The sequence below is a fragment of the Prosopis cineraria genome, unplaced genomic scaffold (assembly GCF_029017545.1).
Source record: "Prosopis cineraria cultivar Desert tree isolate PC_DT_omini unplaced genomic scaffold, ASM2901754v1 PC4, whole genome shotgun sequence".
Lineage (NCBI taxonomy): Eukaryota > Viridiplantae > Streptophyta > Magnoliopsida > Fabales > Fabaceae > Prosopis > Prosopis cineraria.
This window is the reverse complement of record NW_026555335.1, coordinates 13,053,406-13,080,324: the sequence shown is the minus strand read 5'-3', so window position 1 is coordinate 13,080,324 and position 26,919 is coordinate 13,053,406. Positions and strand designations below refer to the sequence as shown.

General features: G+C 32.0%; 3 protein-coding genes across 12 annotated transcripts; 1 reads left to right on the top strand and 2 right to left on the bottom strand.

The window, feature by feature from the left end:
* The first annotated feature begins 2,861 nt into the window (after positions 1–2,861).
* On the top strand, positions 2,862–11,585 carry LOC129307858 (putative clathrin assembly protein At5g35200). Of its 2 annotated transcripts, none has more exons than XM_054948788.1 (17): positions 2,862–2,985; positions 6,678–6,773; positions 6,882–6,948; positions 8,128–8,197; positions 8,407–8,504; positions 8,671–8,812; positions 8,900–9,000; positions 9,118–9,201; positions 9,327–9,377; positions 9,469–9,534; positions 9,628–9,693; positions 9,773–9,853; positions 9,944–10,021; positions 10,461–10,586; positions 10,705–10,777; positions 10,874–10,986; positions 11,115–11,585. In XM_054948788.1, exons 3-17 carry the CDS (start codon positions 6,898–6,900, stop codon positions 11,394–11,396), a joined length of 1,482 nt encoding a protein of 493 aa, XP_054804763.1. In that variant the 5' UTR covers positions 2,862–2,985; positions 6,678–6,773; positions 6,882–6,897; the 3' UTR covers positions 11,397–11,585. The 2 variants fall into 2 exon arrangements, with proteins under 2 accessions (XP_054804763.1, XP_054804762.1); XM_054948787.1 differs by having other exon boundaries at positions 11,112–11,585.
* Positions 11,586–12,598: 1,013 nt separating this feature from the next.
* LOC129309493 (uncharacterized) lies at positions 12,599–16,188 on the bottom strand. Of its 2 annotated transcripts, none has more exons than XM_054951090.1 (12): positions 15,817–16,182; positions 15,610–15,736; positions 15,375–15,529; positions 14,979–15,062; positions 14,657–14,746; positions 14,488–14,530; positions 14,249–14,355; positions 14,068–14,163; positions 13,565–13,675; positions 13,375–13,463; positions 13,044–13,113; positions 12,599–12,912 (listed from the first exon to the last, which is right to left on the bottom strand). In XM_054951090.1, the coding sequence occupies exons 2-12, from the start codon at positions 15,707–15,709 to the stop codon at positions 12,814–12,816; spliced, it is 1,044 nt and encodes a 347-aa protein (XP_054807065.1). In that variant the 5' UTR covers positions 15,710–15,736; positions 15,817–16,182; the 3' UTR covers positions 12,599–12,813. The 2 variants fall into 2 exon arrangements, 1 of the variants encoding a protein (XP_054807065.1); XR_008592921.1 differs by having other exon boundaries at positions 12,844–12,912; positions 13,557–13,675; positions 15,817–16,188.
* Positions 16,189–20,368: 4,180 nt separating this feature from the next.
* On the bottom strand, positions 20,369–25,761 carry LOC129310028 (uncharacterized). Of its 8 annotated transcripts, none has more exons than XM_054951837.1 (8): positions 25,419–25,761; positions 24,943–25,067; positions 24,760–24,797; positions 24,090–24,200; positions 23,921–24,000; positions 23,332–23,368; positions 22,336–22,494; positions 20,369–20,775 (listed from the first exon to the last, which is right to left on the bottom strand). In XM_054951837.1, exons 1-8 carry the CDS (start codon positions 25,701–25,703, stop codon positions 20,690–20,692), a joined length of 921 nt encoding a protein of 306 aa, XP_054807812.1. In that variant the 5' UTR covers positions 25,704–25,761; the 3' UTR covers positions 20,369–20,689. The 8 variants fall into 8 exon arrangements, with proteins under 8 accessions (XP_054807812.1, XP_054807814.1, XP_054807817.1 ...); XM_054951839.1 differs by having other exon boundaries at positions 22,336–22,377; XM_054951842.1 differs by having other exon boundaries at positions 22,336–22,372.
* Between the last annotated feature and the right edge of the window lie 1,158 nt (positions 25,762–26,919).

Here is a 26,919-nt window from a genome sequence, read left to right as displayed (position 1 = left end):
TAATTGGTTCGGATGCAATACAGTGAAAATTACCTCCCCTTTTGTTATTGGTGAAAAAGGGTTTGAGGAGTAATTTTGTATTATATGGCTATTTAAGTGTATGTGATATGTTGTACTGATAGTTCTAAATTCAATGGACATGGTCTTAGGAATAGCTTTTGGCACTTGTTGTGGGTTTTGGACACCTTTTTTGTATGAAAGTTGTAAAAGTAGTAAAAATGTGTTTGGATGTCAAACTTCTTAGTATGACTTTTTTTGAAAGTGAAACCTATGCCATTAGCTGGTTTATGAAATGAGCTTTTCGTAGACACCTAAATCATGTCATTCAAAAGTTGGACGAAGAATTGAGACACGTCGAAAGTTCCTTGATTCTGCTGTCAAATGATAGCAGAATTTGCTGATATTTTTGTGCAACATGCTGCAGCACATAGCCTGAGTTACGGTGCACAGTACAGAGAGCAACATGCTGTGACACAGCGAGCACGAGTTGTGGCCCATTGCCCTGTTTCATAACAATGAGTTATTGTTCAACTGTTTTCAATTTCTTTCACTCCTCTGAGTTATCCCATGCTTCTGTAACTTATTTTTATTTTGATATAAGAGATTTTGATAGATTTAAACTCATTTTGATTTAGAAAATTTTGGATCCCTTGATTTTGAACAAAAAAATTTGGTAATAACCTTTATGGTTAATATTTTGATTATCATGAGTTTTATTTGTTAATTACGGTTAATAGAGAGAGATTTTACAAACAGCCTCGGCCAAGAGCGCCTTCACTCACTATAGAGATTCTTTTTGTTCATGAATACTAGGGGTGTTAATGCCTAATCTATCTTATATAGTATTAGGACTTTCAAACAATATAGAACTTTGCACTGAGGCCTTCACGGTGCCAGTGTACTATATGGATTTCCAAACAATGTCTCTAATTTCACACTAAGGTGAACTCTCACCCTCTCACAATGATCATACCAAACATATGTTTAATGATTCTACACATAGCCATAACATATAATTTCTACTAAAATGATCATTTCCACTCAAACCATAGAATTTTGCAAATAATTATACTTGAGTATAGGATTTAGTCTTCAAAATTGCAATGTTCTAAGCATAATTTTCCATTCCACTTCACATAAAGTTTTTAAATCATAATCATTTTATGTTAATACTATAGTAGTACAAAACAAGAGTATTAACTTTGATAACTACCAACACCAATTCAAACACATAAAAAGAGAGTTTAAACATTTTAGTTACCTCAATTCTTTTGTCACTAAAAGGGTTACCGTGGTCAAGACTTAGCTCCACACATGTCTACTAATGTAAAAATACCCAATCATATTTAATCTCCAAGATTATACATTTAATCATCAATTCACACACTAATTTATCCCTTTTTAGCATAATATCAGGTACTCACTATATCCAAAACCTTAATTTAACACCTCAATTCTCTCAACACACTCTATTAATCCCATTAGTACCCAAACAATTTAATAACACCACTTCTTTACCCATACTGCTTTCTAACTCTCAAGTTCCACTCAGGGTTTGTTTAAATCTTATCTAAAAACTCTAAATTGTTGCACAATCTATAAACCTAGATTTAGAGGCTTGATTTAACTCCCCAAGAGTTAACTAAGGCAATAGGTTTGGTCAAAACTCAAGAAAACTAAAATCAAAGCCTACATTGCTCTGAAGTCACAGAAATTCACATGATGGGGAAGGAAAGGGGGAATGGAACTTACCCAATGATGATTCAAGCTTGTATTGCATTCAATGTGTCCCTAAAATCACCCCCTAGCAAGCCCAAGAGTCTCTTCAGTCACCCTCTCACCCTCTCGCTTTTCCTTCCTTTTAAAATTAGACGTAAAGACGAGTTTGATAAAGCTAGATTTTTGTCCATTTGCCGCAGCGCATGGCACATCCACACGACATATGACATAGATTGGCCCAGCATGATTTTGGGCACCTTCTGTGCCCCGATCTGCTTGAACTTTAGCTTAGCCCTCTTTTAAGACTGTTTAATAATCTAAAAACCATACTAGTCATCCAAAAATATCATTAATTCTATTATTTGGACTAATTTTCCCTCCTAAACATTGGAATTTCAAAGTGTGAAATCCAGGATGTTATAGTATCCAACTCTTGAATGATAAATGATTTATATGTGAGACTAATATCATTAACTAGAGCTTTAAAAGAGCCTTCTGTAGACACATAAATCATCTCAATCGGACGTTAGATGAAGATTTGAGAAACATTGAAAATTTGCCTCTGTTGCTATCAAGGTGCACAGTGAGGAACATGCCACAGTGCGTGTGAGATAAGCTGTGATGCATCCTCCAGTCTTTGAACAAAAATATGACTTTTTAACTTTAATGCAAATGCTTTGAAATAAATTAGAATCTCATACTTTCATGAACATATTTTACTCTGAATTTGGGTTATAAAAGATTTATTAGTTTTTAAGCTTAAAAACTTAGGATTCCATTTTTGTCACTTTCAGTATTTTGAAAACTTATATTTTCTTGTGAGATGGTAAACTCTTTGGGTTAATTTCTTGATTGCCACGACGGTTAGTGATTATGTATGTTTTAACAAAGGCAACCTTACATACCCCAATCTAAAGTACCCTGTTGAAAAAAACACTTTTAAGGAAAATAATAATTAAATTGATTGGAACAATTTTAATTTAAAGTAGGAATAGCAGCAGAACCCTCTCCTTCTCCAATTTTTCAGGCATGCCAATAGATTCATTCTACATGAGACCACCACAAATTTTGAATGCTAATTACCTCTAAAAATTCTAAGAGGCTCAATATCTAATTTTGTGATTAATTAATTAACTAGTCAATGAAATCATAATTACAAAACACAGAAGAATCAAAGGCTTATTCTGCATTTGCCTTCCTTCTCAGAGAACAACGAACAATTACGTAACTGACCATCAATCATCATCTTTCAATCCAATCTCATACGTAAGCCTCAAACCCTCTTTCTTTTCTTTTTTTTAATTATTATTTATTATAGTTATTGTTTCTTAGAATTTGAATCTTCCAGCTCGTTTGTTATTTCTCTGAATTCAAGCTATTAAGCGCGAACGTATTTCTTATTTTGAGTGTTTGTAATCCTCAAATGTTGTTTTCCGCATAGGGACTCGTCTTATGATCTTAATAATCTTTTATCGTGTCGATTCTCAGTTAAAAACAAAAAATAATTTTATCTTTTCTTGAACATGTTCATTATTCAACAAACAAGGATTTTGAAAATTTTGATAATGCAATGAGAGGCTTGGTAAGCTGATGTATCCCTCAGAATTCAGAAACCTTGTATATGCATTATTAAGAGTGGTTTGATATGATCACGTTAAGCGATAAGTTACGATGAAATGAAATAGAAATTAAAGGTTCAAACTTTCAGATGTAACTAATCAAAAAATGGTTTTGATTCGTGTTCTTATGAATTGCATTAAGCAGATATAAGACATGAATATACTATTTTTACTCATAGTGTGATGTCATTTATTATAATTTTATTTTTTATATAAAAAATAGATTATCCGCCATGCTATCCGACAATTATTTGAAAAAAGTTGAGAAAGCTGTGTAAAAAGAAGGAAAAATAATTCGCTTCAACATATTAGGACATTAGCCTTTGATTTTATTTGGAGACAGGCACCTAATTATTTTAGACTGCACACAACTAGCTTTTTAATCAAAATATAAAAAAGTCATTCCAAACGAATCTAGATTGTCCGAATTAATTGAATAATTAAAACAACAACCATATATATGAATTTGTATTGAACCCAAGTTGATGCTTTTATTGTTTTACTCCAAAAATGTCTCAGAAGAGAAATCAAGCTCAAGCTGATGAAGAGAAAAACTAATAATTTCTTTGAATACAAAAAATATTGAGGTCTTGATTGGTTACTAAAAAAGAATAGATTGAAAAAATCAAGATAAAAATGAACTAAATCATTCTTTCTTTTATGGTAAGTATAATAAAACCCATTAACATATATTATAAATATGAACATCATCACCCTCTAAAAAAATTTCCTAAATTATGATTTTTAATCTCATGAACTAAATTTCTTCTCCCTTTATAAATATGTTCACCTATCTTCTTTGATCATCGTATTTTTACTTTTAATTTTTTTAATTCATTTCCTTCTAGTAAGCAAATGGGACTTGATAGTTTTTCTTCCTCACTCAACTGCTACTCATAAACTGTGTTAGTACAATGCTTGTAGGTTTTGTATTCAAAAATTGTATTATTAATTCAATCACGTAACATATATAGTTTAATCAAATTAATTATGGATCATAAAAAATTTAAATTAATTATGTTAAGCTTGTAAGTCTACCATTAATATAAGGCTAAAAATGCATGAAACTACATTAAACTTTAAGATGGTTGTATATGATCTCTTATTTTTCAATGTTTAAAATTAACTCCCTACCATTAATTAATTATTATTTTATTAATATATTTATTTTCATATCATATTAATGCAATGTACATGGCACATGACATTTAAAAAAATATTGTTATTATTTTTTAACACAATTTAAGGAGGGATAAAATTATAATTTTTATTTTTCACACACATAACGATTCTCTCAATCTTTTTTCGTTAAGCGATATTATTCTCATAATTCACGGGTAATAATTTAAGATAAATTATAATTTTATTATATTTTTATCAATTATAACATCGTTTTAAATTAAACAAAGGAAAACAATGTCTAAAGGCTATCATTGATAAAAGTCATATAAATTTTATTACTTATTTTTTTTAATTTTCTTCAAACTCTTACTATTTGTTCGTAGCTATTATTTTTTTTTAAATGAAGTTTTTAATATTTATTTAAACAAAAAAGTATGTTTTGCTTTAGAATGAGATTTTTTTTAATAAAAAGAATAAGATATTTTTCTATTATTGGTGATTTGTATCAATTTTGTTAAAAACAACTTGCAAAATATCATAATTTTCTTCTATTAAAGAATAAATTTTTATTTGCATTATTTTTATCAATGACAGTTTTAAATAGTTTTATTTTCATTTGGTTAATACAAAAGGTTATTTCAATTGATAAAAATAATAAAATTATAATTTTTCTCTTAAATTATATTACTGTAATAATGAGAGCAATAGCGCTCAACTAAAAAAATGAGACCATCATCATGTGTGTTAAAAATAAAAATTATAATTTTATCCCTCTTTAAATTGTGTAAAAAGTAATAAAAACATTTTTTCATGTCATGTGCCATGTTTATTGCATTAATATGACATGGCAATAATTATATTCAAAAAATAATAGTTAATTAATGGTAGGGGGTTTTTGAAAAATAAAATAAAAGGTTAAGGAGGTTAATTTTAAGGAAAAATTAATTATTTAATCTTTATAGTTTTGATCTAGTTGTAACTTAATCCTTCACTTTGACTTATTATAACTTAGTCCTTGAAGTTTTGACTTAATTATAAATTAATCCCTGAATTTGACTCTTGTAACTTAGTCTTCAAAGTTTCAACCTCTTAAATATTAATCTATATATTTTAAATAATAAAACTATAAAGATTAAAAATATTTTTAAAATTTTAATATTTATAAAAATTAAAAGGATTTAATAATTTAAAATATTAGTAATAAATTTTAAAATATTTTTAATCTTTAAAATTTTATTTTTTAAAATATATGTACCAGTGTTTAAGATGTTGAAACTTCAGGGACTAAACTGGAAGAGGCAAGTTTAGGGACTGATTTATAACCGAGTCAAAATTTCAGAGACTAAGTTATAATGAGTTAAAGTTGAGGATTGAGTTACAATTGGATTAGAACAAGAAGGACCAAATGATTAATTTTTCCTAATTTTAAACATTAAATGATAAGGAAGGTCATATGTAATTACCTTAAAGTTCAAGGAGTTTTATGCATTTTAATCCTAATATAATTTAAAGGAGTAATTAATGGGAATATTTCACAGGATTCAAGCTGGGTGGTTTAATTGGAGAAAAGCTAAAGGAGTTATTTATAACCGTAAGGTGCCTAGTAAACTTAAAGGAAAAGTTTATCGTACTGCTATTAAATTGGCTATGTTATATAGTAGTGAATGCTGGGCTCTAACAGGACAGCAAGAGCATAAAGTTGGAGTAGCAGAGATGAGAATGTTACAATGGATGTGCGGACATATACGTAAAAATAAAATTTGAAATAAGCACGTACGCGAAAAAGTGAGGGTAGCATCTATTAAGAAAAAAAAGATAAAAAATCGTTTGAGATGATTTGGGTATATACAAAGAAGACCGCGAGAGGCACCGGTGAGAAGAGTAAAACATATAACTTTGAGCCATGTTAAGAGGGGTAGAGGAAGGCCTAAGAGAATACTTTTGGAAGTTGTTAAACGCAATCTTTTAATTAATAATATTCCTAAAAGCTTAATAAATAATAGAGTACAATGACGTCTTGTAATCCATGTTACTGACCCTATCTAATGGGATAAAGGCTTGTTTTTCTTCTTTCTTCTTCTATAATTTAAAGGAATAGACATATTTTCACATTCCTCTATAATTAATTTAATCTAACCCTTACAATATTCCATATCTGCTTGAAAATCTAGTTTTTGATTGACTAACAGAAAAGTTCAATTGTAATGATGCATATAGCTTTGACAGTGTGGCTTGCTTTGACTGTGATCTGATGAGTGATGATCAAAATTAGTATCTAGCTAAATACACAGCGGCAAATTATTTGATTTCCAGGTAAACAAATTGGGACTAATTAATATAATTGGTTCTTGATTGATTTAATTTGGCTGAAAACATGTAAATTTAATGTACTGATGAAACAAAATTTGTTAATTATTCCAGGAGAATATCAGGTGGCATGGGATTTCATAAAGGAAGTTTCAGAGTAGCAAGAGGAAGTGCATATAGGGTGCTTCTATTCTCAAAATTATTTCTCAAATTATTATTTTTGTCCTTATTCAATAATTCAATAACTAGATATAAATTCCGTAAATTTAGAAGTTTCATTGTTATTCACGTTGATCTTAAAACAATGCCACTTCAAGTTTATTGGTACTTTTGGAGAGAGAAAGATACAAAACTCCCTAAATTTTGTACCAATTATATATAATTCCCTCATTTTTAAAAGTTTAAAATTAATCTTTCAAAGTTTCTATTTTTTAACTGCATTCTTTCTACTATTATTTTATTAGTTATCTTAGTAATAAAAGTTGTCATGTTATTTTTTTTAAAAAGATACATAGTAGCTTGTGTGACATTCAATGAAAATTAATAATAGCTTTATAAAAATTTTATCTACATCTTTTTATCATTATTAGCTTAGATCAGATGTCATTTAAGTTGCTACGTGTCTTTATATATATATATATATATGATATGACAATTTCGATTAGTAAAATAATTAAAAAATAATAGTTTTGGAGTTTGTTATAAAAAAAATTAGGAAGGTTAATTTTAAACTTTTAAAGTTGAAAGTGTTTTATATAACTACATCCTCAAAGTTCATGGGAGTTTTGTATATTTTAACTAAAACTAAGATTAGGAGAGAATTAAACACAATTTCTCACAACGCAACATAATATTAATAGATTTATTGACAACTAAGGATTAGTTGGTATTTTGATATGCTTAGTTGTTAATAAATCTTGTAGTATTTCATTATATTGTGGGCGACAAAAATGTAATTGGAGAATGACAATTAGGTCCCATGATACTAAATTAGTGATAGTTAGGTCCCTAATAAAATTTTCTACAAAATTAATTGTAAATAATATCAATTCAAACAATTACAAACTAAAATTTTTGTTATAATCTAATAATTACATTTGATATTTTAATATTTATTTGTAATTGAAGCTCCTATATTTATAATTATTTGGATTCATATTTTCAACTAATTTTTTTTAAAATTTATCGAGGACTTAACTATAATTAATTTTGTATTTTAAAACCTAACTGTCATTCTCTCAAATGTAATTCTCCCAATAACTTACACTTCTTTTTTAATCATATCTTTCTCCTAATTTTTTCTCAAGTCATTTCAAAGGATCTGCTTTCCTTAAAATAAAGAGAAAAATCTGAATCTCAGGTGTTGGATTATGCAATTACAAAGGCCACAAACCATAGACCAATATTGCCAAAGGAGAAACACGTTCGAAGTATGTGTCATTTCCACGTGTTGTTACTTCTTTTTTCTTTTCTTGGTATTTGTTATGAAAAACATTTATACACAGTTGTTCACATCCTTTTCACAATCTTTACTGTTAAAACACAACAAGTGTATTCAAAAAGTTGAAAAGTAACTTGTAGTCAACAAGTGGCTGATATATATATATATATATATATATTTTTTAAAAAAATTTTGCAGCCATTTTTAATTCACTTTCTCCATCAATGCCTCGCATGGATGTCGTCTACTGCATATATAGCCTTTCTAGCCGTCTACGCCAAACTCGCCCTTGGACTGTATGTTCCTCTTTCACTTTTCTTAATCTTAACCCTCAAACTCGTGCATCTCTATATTACTTTTTTCCTCAAACACCATAAAATATTATTCATAAGATGTTTGAGTTCTCTCTAATTGACATGATCTCAACTGGTCCAAGTGTACATAAAGTAATGATCTCAACAGGTTGCTTTGAAAACACTGATCATTGTACATCGAGCAATGAGGGAACTTGACCGCACAGTTTGGGAAGAGTTTATCAGATACAGCCGTGAAAGAGAACACATGCTCAATCTTTTGTACTATCAAGATAATTCAAGTTCCAATGGTATACTTGCCCTGATCTTTGTCTGATTTTAAGTTTTGTTTTGTCTGTGTTTGTTTTACTGAAACTGCATTTTTTATGTGTCTCAAGCATTGGATTTTGCTGCTTGGATTCGTAGTTATGCCCATTATCTTGACGAACGCCTGAGATGCTATGTCAAGTTAAACTATGATCCTGTGATGTATAGCTCAGTAAGTGCTTCTTTGGACAACCTTGAATCTTATTCACTGTAAATCATGTTATTCTGATGTCATAATCTGTGTTTATTATTATTTACGTAATGTTTTCCATTTTGTGCATGATTACAGGCAGACATGAAATTTGAAACCCAGGACTTGCTGCAACAATTGCCATCCATGCAAGAGCTTCAATTCAGGCTTCTTGAATGCAAGGTTACGCTCATATATACATTTTTCCAGTAATGGTTGTTTATTTCTTTGTTGATTCTTAAACGCTTGGTGATCCTTAAACATAGAAAATTCTGGAAGAAACATTCATTGTGTTCTCTTTTTTGCAGCCAAGAGGAGCAGATTTGTACAATCCCTTACTTCAATATGCCCTTTCAATTGTAAGAATGACTCAGTTCGGATACTTGAATCACCTTGTTTAACACTCTTTTAGTCATAATTTTTTTTTTTTTCTTGTCCGTTCACTCACAGGTTGCTAATGAAAGTGTTAAACTTTATGTAGCAATAACAGTTAGAGTAGTCAATCTTCTTGACAAGGTAAGTTTTGTTTTTTTTTTTTTTAAGTTTTCTTAACATTTGATACCTGATTGTTTAGTAGGTAATTTAGCTTTGCCTTCGATCTTGTCACAGTTTTTCGAGATGAACCAAGCCGATGCTACTAAAGCACTTGAGATTTATAAAAGATCAGCAAATCAGGTATCTATGGTGTAATCAGTATGCTACATTTTGTCTGTGTGAATGTGCTCTTAACACCTGTAAACTTGAGTTTGTGCAGGCAGAGTCTTTAGCTACTTTCTTTGAGACTTGCAGGGCAATGGAGTTTGGGAGGGGTCAGAAATTCATTAGCATTAAGAAGGTATTGTTCTTCTTCAAGAAGAATGAAGCTGAGTGTCACCATTTGTGTCCATGCATATCGCACTGATATGAAATGACTTGTATCTTGCAGGCCCCTGCTTCTTTTTTGGCTACCTTGGAGGATTATGTTAAGGAGGCTCCAAATAGCTTGGAACTTGACCAGCAACTGGTTTGATACTTCAACTCTGAACTGAGTCTAACATTATGTTCTTTCTGCCATTTAAGAGTGTATGAAAAAGCTTTCACCATTCAAATTATAGAACCGGAAGTGCATGAAGTTTAGACATGTTTAGAAATAACAATATCACCATTTTGTTATCTTTCAGCAATATAGTCCACATCTCAGCGATAACGTCTTTCTTTAATGCACATGTCCATGTATGAGGCAAGAGAGAGATTCCTTGACCTATAAATCTATTCTTCAGTATGTACTGTAAAAAATCAAGGTCGTCTTTGACCACAAAGAGAAATATCAGGACGCTTTAATGAACTTTCATTTGAATAAATTTCCTTGTGAGTTTAGTTATGTAAATCAGTACTGGCTACTATATTGGAATGACTGCCTTGGATCTGACCTGATCGCAAGTGCCAACTACGTTCTTCATCAGATTACTAAAGAACAAGGTGTTACTCCAGAAGGTGATTTGCCAAGTGACCAAAGCCAACAAGAAAATTCAGATCCTTCTCAAGTAAAGCATGAGGCTGTAGCAGCACCACCAGTAGCTGACCTTCTAGTAAGTGCCCTTCTCCTGTTAAAATTTTAGATATTTTAGTTGAATTAGACTTAAAACCTTCAAAGTTACCCTCAGTAGCATTTTGATCCATAAGCCTTCATAGTTCTTAATGTATTAGGGCTTGGATGACTTGCTTACTGGAGCGTCTGAATTTGAGAATAATTCCTATGCATTAGCAATTGTTCCAGCAGGTAAATTGTTTTCCTTTTGGCAATAATATTAAACTCTATAAATGATGCAAGCACTAACAGTTCTAAGCAGTTTTTGTTTCCAATTCATAATGACAGAAAATTCTTCAAAAGCTGAAAGTGGTGAGAATGGAGCAAGTCAAGACACAGCAGGTTGGGAGCTTGCACTTTTTTCAGATGATAATGCAGTTTCAGAGTCAGAGAGCACATCAGTAAGTCCTTGAGAACTAACTCAGATTGAATACAATAGTAACAAATTTGTTAAATCAAACTATATTATGACATATATTTGAATTGCATGTGTTTTGAAATTAGTTTCATCTATTGTGCTGTAAAGCAGGGTGAAGGCATCAACAAACCAGAAGGTGAAGTGATGATAGGAACCCAAGAGAAGGGAGGAAACCAGAAAGATCCCTTTGGTGGTTCTGAGGACTTCGAATTTTCAGTTCCAGAGGGCCATGGGGCACTGTACGCTTATCCTCCAGCTCCATTCTTCCCTTATCCTCCTCCTGCTTCTAACATGCCCACCCAACAAGACATGTCCTACAACCAGCTCTTGATGCAGCAGTTTCAGCAGCAACCAATTGTTATGACCCAGAAATCCAACAACCCCTTTGAGTAGGCATGTATTGTGGTGGTGCCCCAGGAATGCTTTTTGCAGTAATTGTAAAATGAAAGTCATTTGAACCTTGAAGCCTTGTGATTGTGACACAAACACAGTAATATAAATAATTGTGACAGAAAGTAGAAGATATAGATAGTATATGCGCTCAGACAATCAAGGAGAATGCCAAAATCTTATCAAGGTCAACCTACTCATGGACCATTGATATATATATATATATATATCTATATGCGCGCGCGCGCGAACACATATTCCCATAGATAGGTTATATTCTTAAGAGAGAAGAATAACGATCAGCATATTTGTAAAGCAAAGTTAAAATTAATCTATAGCTTCTTCATGATGTTCAACCTTCGAGCATGTCCCCTCACCGAAGTTTTAACGTACACAGTTTCTAGGAGATTCTTACATTGTTGCTCATGATCTAGCAAGTACAGCTTTCCCTCACTCTCATATTGGGATTGTAGTAATTTGCCTCTGTTCAAAGAGCTATTTAATTCTGATGAGTATATTTAGAATAATTTTAAATATATTTAAAATGACTTCCAGGTAAATAATGCCCCAAAAAAAAAAAATGTGAACGGGGGCTGTGAATATCGCATCTTCAACAGAAATCTTCCGTATACTTGAAATCGTGACATATTAACCTCGCTAGTTATCAATATATGAAATCGCTTTCATATATTTAACAGGGTATATTTAGAATAATTTTAAATATATTTAAAATGACTGCCAGGTAAATAATGCCCCAAAACAAAAACAAATTGTGAACGGCGGCCGTGAATATCGCGTCTTCAACAGAAATCTTCAGTATACTTGAAATTGTGACATATTAACCTCACTAGTTATCATTAGGTGAAATCGCTTTCATATATTTAACAGACTGCTTCACGTATATTTCTTTCCAAACATAACTATCATACATCATGAAAGAGTGATCCAAAAATATTGTCACGAGTAGTTTCACAATTTAAAGATGATGCATCTAATAAGGATAAATTGAAAAATTTCTTTCTTTTTTAAACAAGGTCAATCATTTAACTACCTCTCTTAGTTTTGATAAAATAGTTAGAAATGATTTAATTGGTACATACAAGACTGAAGGGAGTATGGTGCAGTGAAACATTGAGCTTATTTTGAATTCTACATGGCACATTCTGAAGTAGCATCTAGAACAACCTAATAACAGAGGCACAGAATTTTGAATCAGAAAACTAGTTATATACCAATTTCACATTTACAAACAGCTCCAGTCAATTTTCTATCTGTTGCAGTTCAAATATACATTTTTTCTTTTTGCCATCAAATATACATTTTTATTCACAGTAGGTACAGTCTTCTATCACAGCAATTAAATGCCTAGTTCTTGCATTTATGGTCACAGAAATAATCCTCAAATGGAGTTTTCTATGGATTATCCATCACTGATCACGCGTTGAGAAGCTCCTCTGCTATCAACCTTATCAACCGTCAGGAGAAGTTGCTGAAGCAAACTTCCAATTACAGGAAACTCCTATAATTCAACAAACCAAAAGGTAGAGACACAAACGTAAGTAACCTCACAGATTAATTTCATATTCCTTCACGTAAGCATCACATAATACTAGAAATTTGAGAAAGCTCAGATAAGAAACTAAGGCTTACATCTATTATTGGATCAAAATAACCATTTGAGATGGGATCTGGCAGATTCTCTCTTATCACGTCATATCCCCTGCTTAACATAGAATGAGTCACCAGATGATGGGGTGAGATATTGCAATACATTCAAAAAGATTGTATCCTTTTCATGAAAAAGAGATGGTGTAGATAAGAAAAACCAGTGAAAACCTAGATGACACGATTCTGAAATTAATAATCATGCTGTTTGATTTAACTAACCCAGAAAGATGTAAGAAACATCTTGTTTCCTATGCATACCAAGAGTCCAAGAGCATTAGGTTATCAAAATAGAACTCAGAAAGCTGAAGCTTACCTCATATCTTTACATAGCAGGAAACAGCACCGAATTACATGAAACAAAAGACGAGGTGAGAAACCTTGATCCACATCCAAACATGTAACCTAGCAAAATAAAATTACAACAGTGAGAGAAAGCAACAGAATTTTTAAGCACAAGACAATAAAGGAACAATAATGGCAGAAATTTTAGAATACATTAATACCAGTTGATACCATGTTGCCATCAGTTTCTTGAGCAATTTAGACTTGGGATTGCATATGTGGGACAATCCTGAGTCATTTTGGAGGATGGTTTCGATGACGTACATTCCTACCTGGGCAAATGTTAATTAAATGTTTGTCAACTCAGGACTAATAGTGTAACTACATGATCGTAAAACACCCTTTTCAACAATTGCCAAGATTGGAAGAAAAAAATAAGCTCTCGCTCAAGAATAGGACCCTTTATTTCTATTGAGTTATGCATAAATATGACACAGGAGAGGATAAAATTGTCAACTTTATTTCTATTGAATTCAGTAATATTTAACTTTATTTATAAATAAATATATTTCCTAACATATGGAAGTGATTAATTTTCAGATGACCTTTCAGTTGTGCAGCACAAACAAGATTGCTGTCTGCATTGCTGAACCTGATAGCTCAGAAAATCATATTGTATCAAACGCCTATGCAAGCAACAAAGAACAAAAAGCCATGTAAGTACCACTTTGGAGAGTTCATTTCCAATCTCTAAGCTGATCCGGCATACTTCCACCATGTTACTTTCAACAGCCCATTGGATTATGATTGATTCTCTCGCCTTTGAAACAACATAAATGAAAGTTTAAGAGCTTCATATCACAATGCAAAAATCCTTAAAATTGTTAGATATCAATAGAATTTACCTGGCAGAGGATGCCTATCACAGAAAGTGCCACAGCTCTAACATTCTCAAATTCCTCCAGAGGAGCTCTAAATGTTACTAGGGGAACCAGAAAGTTGGGGATTGAAGCTATATTAATCAATAAACAAACTTGAGTCAGAAATAACGGGATTGAAGCTATATCCATTAAGAAACAAAAATGAGTCAGATTAAATAAGTTTTAGACTCAGAATACGTATGACCAATGTCACAAGGGCTCACATTTCACAAATTTGTGCCTTGTCTCCTTACCAGCTGCAATGCACTGTAATTCAACTAAAAAGAAAAAAGGAAAAATGAAAATGTTGAATATGTATCGAAGTCAGGATGGAAATTTCTCACTACTTCTTACATAATTAATAAATAATTAAAAGAAATTTAACTCAATTGCCTGGAATAAAGTAAGAACATTTGCCAAACGCTTGGAAGCTCTTGCAGTAAGGCTCCCATCATCCATCATTCTGAAAAATGTCAACAACTCCTGTTTCAAAAAATAGCATAGGTTCCTCAATCCACAAGAGATTAAACTACAGATATTAAGCCGTCAAGATATATAATTGTTCTGTATCCATACAAGTAAAAATAAATATTATAAGCATTAAGCAGGTTAGGAGGTAAAAAACCCAAAATTATTCTGTTCCTAAATTTATTCAAGAAAGAATGATAAAAACTGACAAGCTAGCGATGATAACCGTAATTTATGGAGAACAAACCTGTAGCAAAATAGTCATTGTACAGCAGGAATTGTACAACATATACCCGGTACTGTAGTAATTATCCAGATCTTGCTCCCGCTTCTATCTCAAATCTCAATATAAAAACTCGTGTCAGAAACTTGCCAAATCGTTCAAATTTCAAAGCGAGACGCCAAGGAATCATCAATACTTCTAATTGTCATTCTGTCAACTAAACAGATAGTAATTTTATTGAAACGAGAAATTAGGAAAAAGACACCAAAAATGAAACCGACATTCAGAATTGAAACTCATATGGTTAGCAAATAACAAGTGAGTGACAGTTCTAGTTACAAGTATTTCTGAGAACCAAACACATAACAGAAACCTAGAGATGGATACGAACAAGAAAGAAACGATTCAAGGAAGCAGAACCTCAAGAAGAAAATTGCTGAGCTTTCTTAGAGCTGACTCTCTGCAGTTCTCGTCCTGAAGATTGAGAATCGCCTGCGGCATTTCAGTGGCTTTACCCGACTGCCGATTCTTGGGCTTCCTTCTTGAACGTTGTCGGCGACTCTCTTTCACAGGATCTTTGAAGGAAAAATCAAATAAAAATGAACTACTCTATAACTAGGGGGGAAAGTTATATAAAAAAGAGAATAAAATGTGCCTTGGTTTAGGTTGGAGTGGCGGACGAGAATGAGGGACGTTTCCTCAGATGCCTTCTCCACAAGAGTGTTAGCTTTGGGAGTTTGTTCGGTTTCCGTCATCGGAAATAGAGAGTGGAATAGGAAGCTCTGTTTAGGAAGTCAGACATTGTTATAGTACATAAAAGTAATGCTAAAGAAGTATAAACAGGTTTCGGCGAATAAATCACCTATGAGACCATTGAAGCTTGGCAGAAGCACCAAAAGTAAAGATTGGGTTTTTTCGCAGCAATACAATTGAGAAATGTCAATCAGATTCACAAGCGGAGAAGATTATGGGCAACTTCGTAAAATCTTGTTTGTCTGCATATTCCGACGGACGACGGGCAATGGAAGGGAACGCGATCTGTGAAGGAGGACCTTGTTCGCGTGATAAATTCCTGCTTTGATGTCTATCTTGATTGGCTCAACGCTGAAGAAGATGAAGAAGAGAAAAATGGCACAAGATTCTGATGAGGCAACTGCACTCAGGAGTTTTCCCTTTGTACTCTGTTGTTGCAAATCAAGAAGTTACAGAAAAAAGGAAAGATTCTTGAAGGAAAAAAAATGCACTTGAATAAAATAAACTGAATATATTTGCTCAAAAAAAAAAAAAAAACTCAATATATGATGTGTTGATGTTCGCCCTCGTTGTCTAATATTAGGGCAAAAGAAATGGAGAGTAAAATAAAAAGAGGACATAATAAAAATATATATGAAAAATAATTCTAATATGGACAACGGAATATGGATTGAGAAAAGGAAAAAATAATGATAATAAAATAAATAGCTGCAAAAACCTCAAAAGAAATTTAAATTTAGAGTCAAAACCTAATCAAAATTGTCTCAACTCTCGAATATCATATATGAGTAGAATTGAAAATATAAGTCAATTTATAAAAGTGGCTATTTATCCCATGTTTTATTAAGGATTAGTATTTAATAATTGACTCAAAAATCATATAAAAGGCCTCTGCACCAAACTTTTATGAGTTCGGACTATTAGAGCCAAACCTGGACTAAACTTTCCCATTTTTTCTTGTTTTTAAAATATTAAATAAATTTATTTTTTAAAAGAATCGCAATTTAGATTTTTTTAATAGCAAACAGGCATTATTTTGTTTGAAATATAGTCAACTTTTAAATGTAAATACTTCTTTCAATGAAATTTGATTCACTAGATCTAATTCTTGTTAGTAAAAACTGCAATTTAGATTTTAAATTTTATAATTTTATGTCATGTTTGTATTTACTAATTTATTCTTTCAACATTCAAATATCTCTTTTAGAATGATGATGTAAATATACTTGACTACTCTATTTGTAGATAAAAAGTGTAAATTGAATAGTAAAATATTTTCATTTTGTAAGATAAAACCTACATATTTCGGAACGAATTGGTTAGTAATGTGTTTGATTGCTTGCGTGTTTTTCATTAAACTATTAGTTCAGCATTTTTTTTAGAACATTTGCATTATGTTTTGTTTTTAGTTGTACTTTATATGTTAAATTTAAACTTTATATTTTGTTAAATATTTGAAAATTAATTTAAATTTTATAAAGATAAATAGAGCTTTCTTTGTTTAATAAACGAAAGTTTGAATAAACTGAATCTCAAAACTTATCAACATCAAACTTGCCTTTAGATTCAAAAAGTGTTTGTTGAGATATTTATAAATTACCCATCAATAAAATTCTCATATTGACAATAAAATTTAATATCAAGACTTTGTAAGTTATAAGCCAAATGTTTATTAATTGGATTAACTTTTATTGATAACAAAATGAGTTTTTAACAAATCTTAAATCTTAATAATTTAAGTCAAGCTTTAAAAGAAGTTAAATATACGAGAGAAAGGGCTTTCAAGCTCAGGGCCAAGTGGTCTAAACCCTATGTATGAATAGGCCATTTCCCACATTCATATATAAGCTATATGCTAAAAGAGTGCAAGTCAATGGTGCATAAGTGGATGAACACCAGAATCATAACAGCAATCTCACGCAGTCATGCTAGAAAACGCTAACATCTTATGCTCATGTCTTGTGGTTTGGGGAGCTGCTAAATATTTACTGTTCAGTAGTAACAATATTTGCATCAATCAAAGAGGTTTTTGTGGATTTGCATTACAGTTTGAAAGTTTTATTATCCATAACAAGTTACCGATGGTTTTATAAATGATGAATATTGCGCAAGTAATATTTCAATTTTAAAAAATAACATAATACTATAGAAATTTAAATTTAAATTTAAATCAAATTTATTGTTTGAATAATTAAAAATATATAGATTTGAATTTGGGTCATATATGAATTTAGATTTGACCTAAATTCAAATCCAAGTTCTACCTCAATCTCCTTGAAATTTAAAATCATTTTTAAACTCTTATTATTTCAAATCTTACCTCAATCTTTTTGCAATTTGACTAGCTCATCGATGGCGCTAAATAAGATCAGATTGTCGATAACAACCAATATTGGGTCGCCATCACCAATCAGGACTAATGGTCGACTTTCATTGGAATCGTCAGCGTCGTCGAATAGGATCAGATTACTAAAGAAAACCAAGACTATGCCACCATTGCTGATCAAGACTAAATGATTGACCTCCATTGGGACCAAATATCTGGTGCCCATTAGGACTAGAGTGCAAGTGACGACTAGAACTAGATGCTTGACTTCAGCAAGGATCAAATTGCCAGTGCCGACCAGAACTAGATGGTTGATTTCAACAAGGATCAAATTGCCAATGCCGACTAATATTGGAATGCAAGTGACAACAAAGACTAGATCGCCGACTCCCATCAAAATTAGACAACCAACTTTCATCATGATTGAATCGCCGGTGCCAACTAGGATAGAACAAATAATGCCAACTAAGATAGGATCACCGGTGCCAATCAAGATTGGACAACTATTTTAAATTAAACATAGAATTTAAAATTTTACTCAAGATTCAAATAGAGGATTTTAATATTATAATTTAAAATTTTTTACATCATTCAAATAAAAAATTTAGAATCTATAAATTTCAAAGGTGAGATTTCAAATATGATATTTTAAATTTAAATTTCCAACCCAATTTCACCCATTCAAAGGCAACATAAAGGAATTCACAAGTGAAGTTAATGGAATTTAGATTAATTTGAAGACAATTACATTATCAAACTTTACAAGACATTTTACTTATATAGTTAGTAATTTAACAATCATATATAAATTTGCACATGCTAGATATTTGACAAGTAATATTACAAACTTGGCAAGCATTGTAAGACAATTTACAAGTAATATTAAATATTTACAAGTAACATTACTAATTTAATAAGTCATGGATAGTTTTACATAAGATGAATATGACATAAGTAATATTTCAATCTAACAAGTAATATAAGGGAATTTACATGTCAAATTTTACAATTTATAAGTGAAGTTAAGAAAATTAACATTAATTTAAATACAATTATATTATCTGACCTTACCAAAAAACAAACTTATATTTAAATTACTAGTAATTTTTTATGCGAAGTTATTCAACAACATTTTTTTTTTTCTTTTTCTATGGGATAAAGAATGCATTGTCAATGTATAGCAAAGATATGGAGAAGTGCACATAGAGATGTGGTTAAACATGAATGCAAGCTTCTCAACTACTTGGGCGTGAATTAATGAGTACCTTCTCAATTAAAAAATGTAAGACATTTTTAAAAAATCTCACCCGTTGTCTATTTCAAACTAAACTCTATCTTTTCATATTTAACCTTATTAAATATCTTACAATAAATACAAAATCATTATTATTAGGAACACTTTTGAAAAAAAGATAATAATTACATTTTAAAAAACTAAAAATCTTATATTTTTTAACATGAATTTCTCAAAAAATATTTTATATTTTTAAATAGGAGGAGTAATTCCTTCATCTTCCACAACTCTAATTTCTCTTCCACCGATTTAGCCACCTTACAAGGCATCAATGGCGGCCTAGGCTAGATACGAATCCACTTAGCCACACACCTTCGTGACGCAAACTCACAAACCCATTCACCAACCTAATCGCAAGCTCTACATTCAACCATGTCCCACAAGTGTGATTGAAAGAATGAATCATTAGCTCCTTCAAGGATGCCTGGTTCAGCTACCACGAAATCCTCTCCTCAGGCTCGGATCTGTACGCAGACTCAATGCCCACCATGTCGGCTGTTTCGAGAAGGCTAAAGCAGCAAGTATAGTTAGTGGACACTAGCCATAGAGGACATCACTAACACGACAATCAACTGGGAGGAGGAGGAAGGAACGCCGGATAGTCTTGAGTAACACGAAAGAGAACAGAGGGATGCCAAAGTGGAGAGCCGTGGATGACTGGCCAACTGGGGCTCTCAAATGGGGGAGAAGCCGTTTTGTTTTTAAGATAAGGATTATTAAGTCATTTCCCTTCTAATTTTATTTTCAGTTACGTATAAATGCTGCAGATAAACTCCAGAAAGTAATGGTCCTTTTTTAAGTTAAATTCTTTCCGTGGTCTTTTCATGAGATTCTCCCTTTTTGAAACCTCTTACGAGTGTGCAATACAAGACTCTTGAAATCATTTTTTTCTCTAACAGGAAGTAATTCAACAACGTGATCAACGTAACAACATATTTTAAGGATGCGTTGTCATAGGATTTTTAACAGAGGACTATTGATTTGCAAAAACAAATAAAATTTACGATTTGGTTTAACCCTCAGATCAACCTATACTTGAAAATAAGAAGAAAAAATATAATCTTCTTTTCAGATCATGAACTATCACAAGTATCTTCAGGCCCCAAAAAATGTCAAGAGTATTAAAAGATGTCAAAGGAAGCTTAGAATTGGAACACGTAGGATGCATGGTTAGATGATATTCTACTCCTAATGAAATCGAGTTTTACTTCTACCTGCTGCTTCGTGCGCGGTCAAATGTCCTGGGCACCCAGCAAAGGACCTGTTGTTACCACATCAGTGCGAATTCAACTTCAACCTTAACCACCTAGCTTTCCAATTATTGCAACAATGACCATAAGAACATAAGAACTGGATCAAACATCAATGTGAATTGGGGTGTTGATTTTTCTTCCTCCTTGATACTATTTCCAATGCCCAAGCTTTGCCTATTTCAGTCTGAAACTTCCCTGCAAATAGGGAACAAGAGAATTTAGAAGGCAATTCATGGTGTACTGTTGGAAGATGACAAAACTGTGCGAATGCACTACCCATATTAACATCAGTAACAAAAGCAAATAATTGAATAGATACTTTTTTAACATGTGAAAAGAGTCATCCATCTTCAACAGATGGTCCTATCATTTCTGGATCTCGAGATAACATGCGAAGGAACTGATACAAAGATCTAATCCCCTTCCTTCTCAAGAAGGAACAGAATATTATTGAGGTATATTTATCCAGAAAAAATATTGGGGCCAGAAAACAAGTTGGAGAAAATAGCCTTGTGAAAATTATTTTTTAAAAAGGAATGCTAATTACGTCTCTCTTTGAAGTGCAGAATTGCATTAGTAGAGTCACCAAGAATGCACAATTTATCATGATAACGAAGTCAGTAAATGTAAACACGCTAGGAGCACATCCCAACATAAAATTAGTTAATTTGATGCTTTCAAGTCACCAAAAATAATAGATACTGGAAGTATTTATGCCAAAATCTAAAGAGCCAGAATCTGAACCCTTGAGCCTTAAGCAGCGAGAAAGAATCTCCATAGGCAGCTGAAAATATATCCTGAACTGATAAACTTCTCACAGACACCATTCCATACTTATAGAGCCTCGTATTAACGTAACTCCCCTAAGACATGACACTAATGCACCTAAATTTAAGCAATAGGAGACCAAATAAAAAGGCCATGACTAAGATACAACTGCATGGAACATGAGACATCGCATAACCGTACAAGGCATGAATTAAACAGAAAGCATAACTGAAATACTGAATTAAAATATCAATTACTAGTTCCCTGAGGCTTTGCATCACTTCTGTCACGTTTGGGTCTTCTATAATAGATTTTAATACGCTGCTGAGGTGGGCATGTTCCGGGGGTAAAAAAATTTGTAATCAGGTCTTATTTTTATGACCTGTGTTTAAATCTACCAAAAACAAAATCAGCTCCTCTCTAAAAGAACTTGCACAAGGAAATTCTGTCCTTTCAAGATATTAAAAGAACAAATCTTCCAGCTCACTCTAAATTTTGAATGTCAGATCACAGTCTAATGTGACACACAAACTATATAATGGTCAATAACAAGCTATACATTCCCCAAAAAGAAATAACAGCATTATGGTTAACCAGTGATTTCCAGGTCAAATCAGTCGTTAGCCAACAAAATGCACTAAAAATTGACAGAGAGGGGAAGGTACATTTGACTGTTTAAGTAGACAATCCAAATTCCAAATTCACTCAACCAAATCCAACAGCAATTTTTTTCCTATGAAGCAATCATGTAAAATGTTAAAGTGGAAACAGTATAATGGTTTCAGTATATTAGACAGTGAGCTATTTTGCCCTTTTCACTTCACAATAGGTTTTTTTTGGGTTGTATCTTAGAGAGAAGTCCTAGAGCCCCATTTTGGGTTTCTTTCCGCAGTATCATTGAATTTATACCTTGCAACTGAAGAAGCATTACCAAATAACTATAAAGATTTGAGTACAACAGAAACTAGACAAGGCAGCAAAACATACCAGCAGTTGACTCGAAAAATTCATCCAAATCCTTCTGCTGCTCTGCAAATGGCCATGAGGGAATATATTTCAGAATCCAGTAGATCAAAGCCACAAGGATATCTCCATAGTAAATACAGAAAGGAATGTGGTGGTCACCAAATATGTAGCATAGTGGAACTGCCAAAGTTCCAAACAGCAAAAGATGTTCAACTTCCTAAATATTATAAATAAAAACTGTTATAATTAATCTCCTTTCGCCAGATGCATTCTGGATAACTATGAACACAAGGGAATTTCCAAGTCTTTTCTTCTCTTTTCTTTTTTTAAATAAATGAAAGTTTATATGAGTTGGGTCCTGAAGACTCACCAAGGCTAGGTCAGGCCTTCAAGTTTAAAAAGCACTTATAAAGGTACTTACAAATTGCCACTAAGGCACTAACAAGTTCCTCACATCGGCAGCGAGATTTGATCTCACAAATTTGTGAATTAGGAGCCAAATTCTTATCAAATAAACCAACTTTTGTTGGTGGGAATTTTCTATTCTATAATTATAACATTGAAAGTAATCAATACAATCCTAATTATAGTACTTATACATTCATTAGAAGCCAATACGTGTAACTTTTGTATCCTAATGAAAAGGCATAAAATGGCAATGGAAAAACCATGGGTAGAGCAGCTCTATGAAATATCCCAAAACACAAATTTAATAATTAACTGCTTTAACTTTTACTCCCTCCATTATCAACTATAAGCAACAAATTACGAGAATCCTTTGTTATCAATTATAAGAAATATTGCAAACTTCCATGAATGTTTAATGTAAGGTTTACAAAAAATGCATCTCATAAATAACCATTGGACTCTATTTTCCAGTGAAAAAAAATAACCATTGGCCCAATTACATATCTTTATTGGGACCAAAACAGGAAGATAAAATACTTCCTTAGAAATCACAACACAGTATAGTAAATAAAGACTTGAAAGAAAGAGAAAGAGGAAAGAAACACTCACCATCTTCATATTCTAAGGCTTGAAGTATCATCTCCACCTTCAAAGAGAAAAGATTAATAGAATCATATTAATTAATTAAGTTTTCACATATTAACAGCCAAATAAAAATGTAGATTTCATGCTAAAATATTCCATCATCATGAATAAATGAAATTCTCAACAAAACTTTGAAAAAACGGAAATTATTTGCATGACTATTTTTTGCTTCTTGCTGTTGGCACAAGCTTTGCCTGTGGCAATTCAAAAGTGCAATGTGGCCCAATTGCAACCTTTCTGAACCCCTTGGGGAAAACTATCAAGGAGAATAAAGTTATAGAATTGAACATCATCACCACATTCTAAATGTTTACATCTTCCCACCATTGTTCTTTCCTTCAGATAGGCAGGTAGCTCTTACGACTCATGCAGAACTCTGTTTTATCTAGACACTATCTATGAAAATGTTTAAACTTTAAAAAGAGAATGAGAGAACATCACAATGAGATTAATTAAGAAACCCATGAAAGGATGAAGCTCATAATAGCAATTGATAGGAAACCTTGAGAGTGAATCTGTAAAATAGAGAAAATGAGTCCACTTAGGCACAAACCTTGTCTAGGTCCTTGACAAATTTAGCTTCTGGTGAAGAATTTGCTTCATACTCCATCCATAACTCAGCTATTTCTGTTGCTTCAACAAGCCAGTTGGAAGACATGTCAAGATATGAGTCTACTTGATTCAATCATTGAGAAACTGTTTTAGTAGTGAAATGGAATTACCTCTAGATCCTCCACCTAGCATTTTACACATATGATCAAGTGCCTCTCGTTCTCGTCTACTCTTTTCTTCTTTTGAAACACCATCTGATGGGGTTATGTCCCCAACAATAGCTATAGAACAAAATATGAAAAAGAAAAAAGAGTATTAACCATTACCTCTGAAAGAAAGTATAGGGCAGAAATGCAAACGGTGTTATAAGCTTACAGATTAGCCCCCAGTAATTTGAGATATCCGAAACAATGCATCTTTTTATCGTTCTTAAATATTATTTCAGATGATTGGTAGGGCTTAAAAAACACACAATTCAGTAAGCATGCAGCAAATCAACGGCTTCAATAATATGTATCCAATTCTTTCATGTACATTAAAGGGCATTTACTCTCAAACAGTAGATTGTGCTCCGTACCAAAGGTCTTTATCTGAGTATCTGTGTGTTTTTGGGGAAATTTACTGAATAAAAATCTCTCATTTTCTATGGTTCATTCGCAACATAAGATTATTTCTCATATAAGCCACATATAATCAACCCTGAGTCGTATTTAGATTCACTCATTCTCTACCTTGCGTTCGAAACTTTCCATCCAACTTCATCCATACTCGGCCACTAAATAAAACGATTTTTATCAAATATACGGGAAGTTATAGATAATCAAAGGAAGAGTATCATACCTTCTGCAATATCGTGAACAATGGCCATTTTTATACACCTGGAAATAGCAGACAAGTAGGTTTCAGCATTTTTACCCATTCGAACTTTAATATGTGCCCCCATGAAAATCAATAGAACAGTCAACATGTATGTTGTGAATGTAATCAAGATATTACAGCTCAGGAAGAGGAGGGGAAATTCACTTGTTTCGGTCTACGCCAGGGATATCTGAAGCAATCAGAGCCATCAAACCCATTCGATACATATGATCCGCTATCGATTCTGGATCCTTGACTTCTTTACGTATCCATCCTGCTCTCTTTGTTGTCTAGTTCCGACACAGAATTCAAGCAGTTACGACGATAACAAACAACAAATGAACCGCAAACAATAATTACAAAATCATATCAAGAAGGTTAAGCTTGCATTAATCTAAATGCTTAAATCCAACCGAAAAATTTAACGATAATCGAAATATGTACTCCATGTTTTGAATCTTCTTGGCACCTTGAAATTCAGAAAAATATGCTTAATCTAAATAATAATTGAATTAGAAAAAATACTTTGGTAAACTGACATCATAATAAAAGACAGAAAAACTCCGAAACAGAGATTTTCCTTCTGGACAACTAAACCGAGAACTAAGCAAGCATCACAAAGGAATCAGAATGAGAAGCACCTTCAGGCGGTGACATAAAGAGAGGAAATCAATGGCAGAGGAAGCAGAAGGAGCTGCGTCGTCAACCGCCGAAGAAGAAGCAGTCACATTGCCGGAAGTAGCGTTAACCGACGACAGCGAAGATGAAGCGGCGGCGGCCATTCGCTGATAAAGCCCAGAAGCAGCGGGAGACCAAGCACGAGCTGCAATGGATTTGGATCTAAGCTGAGTGCAAGAAAGACAGGAAGGGAAGGTGAAGATGAGCGAAACTGATTTACACACCAAAACTCGGCTTCCACTGCTCATTTTATCTCGCTCTCTGTCCTTCTCTCTCTCTCTCTCTATCTTCTAATTAATTCGTTTGGATTCACTTTTCTCCATATTTTTGGCACTTTTCTTCATATTCAGCGCATCTACAGGTGAGAATGGTGTGGAGGTCTAAGAGACAAGATTCGGTACATGCTAGCACATGGCAGGTACTTCTCTAAGTACTTACGGTCGCTCATCTTGGGATTTTTCTTTTTTTCTTTTTTTTTTCCTGGTGAAAGGTCTCGGAACTTTTGAAAATATGCATTACTGTTGGACACTTGTTTGCAATGGACTAGACTTTATCTAGGAACTAGATTTTTACCCCGTGCATGAGAGAGAGAGAGAGAGAGAAGGGATAGAATTTGATAAACATTATATATTAGGTTTTAATTTTAAAAAACTAACGAAAGTTTGTTTAAATTTAATGATGAAAATAAAATTATTTTAATTTTAATTATTTAAAATTTAAAATATGTTTTTTAAAATCTTAGAATTCAAATCTTCCTTAAATCAGCACTTTAAGGTTCAAATTATGTTAACTTTGTTAAAAAATTATTTTAATATCCTTAAAATAAAATATATTACTTTTTCCTTTATTTTAACTTAATTATAAAGATTTTTTATATTTAAAATAGATATGAATTTTTCTTAAAATCAATAGTTAAGAGTTTCAAAATATAAATATGCCTTCTACTTTTAAAAATTTTCATTTTCACCTATTCAATTATTAGGTGATAGTTAAATCACATATGTCAAATTAAAATATCATTCTTAATATATTCTTTTAAATTTTTATTTATAATTTAAATTTATTAGTCATACAAACTAATTTATTTAGTATTTTTTTAAAAAAAATTAAATACATAAAAAACTAAATACATACTCCATGTTTTAAAAAATGTAAGATATTTTTAACCAAATCTCACTCTAATAAAGTAGATATTTGTCTTTAAAATAGCACTATTTTTTCATATTTACTATTTAATTGAGTATTTCACTCTAAAATAGAGATAAAATAAGACTAAAGTTTAAGTTTTAATAATAAAGAAGGAGTCTTTATAACTTTAACAAAACAAAAAGGATGTCAAAGTATTTTACTTTATAATTTATTAATTTTTGAAAATTAATAAATTAAAATCCTCTTCTATAACTCCACAGTCGGTAAATATGAGACTAAAATTTTTATAAAATGATACCTATAAGAAACAGCTTC

Excerpts from the sequence above, each read along its gene's own strand:
- LOC129307858 (XM_054948787.1), top strand. The coding sequence starts at position 6,898 with ATGGGATTTCATAAAGGAAGTTTCAGAGTAGCAAGAGGAAGTGCATAT. Across the intron at positions 9,001-9,117 it reads ATCCTGTGATGTATAGCTCA|GCAGACATGAAATTTGAAAC; the intron begins GTAAGTGCTTCT and ends GCATGATTACAG. Across the intron at positions 10,778-10,873 it reads ATTAGCAATTGTTCCAGCAG|AAAATTCTTCAAAAGCTGAA; the intron begins GTAAATTGTTTT and ends TCATAATGACAG.
- LOC129309493 (XM_054951090.1), bottom strand. The coding sequence starts at position 15,709 with ATGACGGAAACCGAACAAACTCCCAAAGCTAACACTCTTGTGGAGAAG. Across the intron at positions 14,531-14,656 it reads ATGTTCTTACTTTATTCCAG|TGCATTGCAGCTGGTAAGGA; the intron begins GCAATTGAGTTA and ends GTTGAATTACAG. Across the intron at positions 14,164-14,248 it reads TGATAGGCATCCTCTGCCAG|GCGAGAGAATCAATCATAAT; the intron begins GTAAATTCTATT and ends GTTGTTTCAAAG.
- LOC129310028 (XM_054951837.1), bottom strand. The coding sequence starts at position 25,703 with ATGAGCAGTGGAAGCCGAGTTTTGGTGTGTAAATCAGTTTCGCTCATC. Across the intron at positions 24,798-24,942 it reads CCTGGCGTAGACCGAAACAA|GTGTATAAAAATGGCCATTG; the intron begins GTGAATTTCCCC and ends TGCTATTTCCAG. Across the intron at positions 22,495-23,331 it reads AGCCTTAGAATATGAAGATG|TTCCACTATGCTACATATTT; the intron begins GTGAGTGTTTCT and ends GAACTTTGGCAG.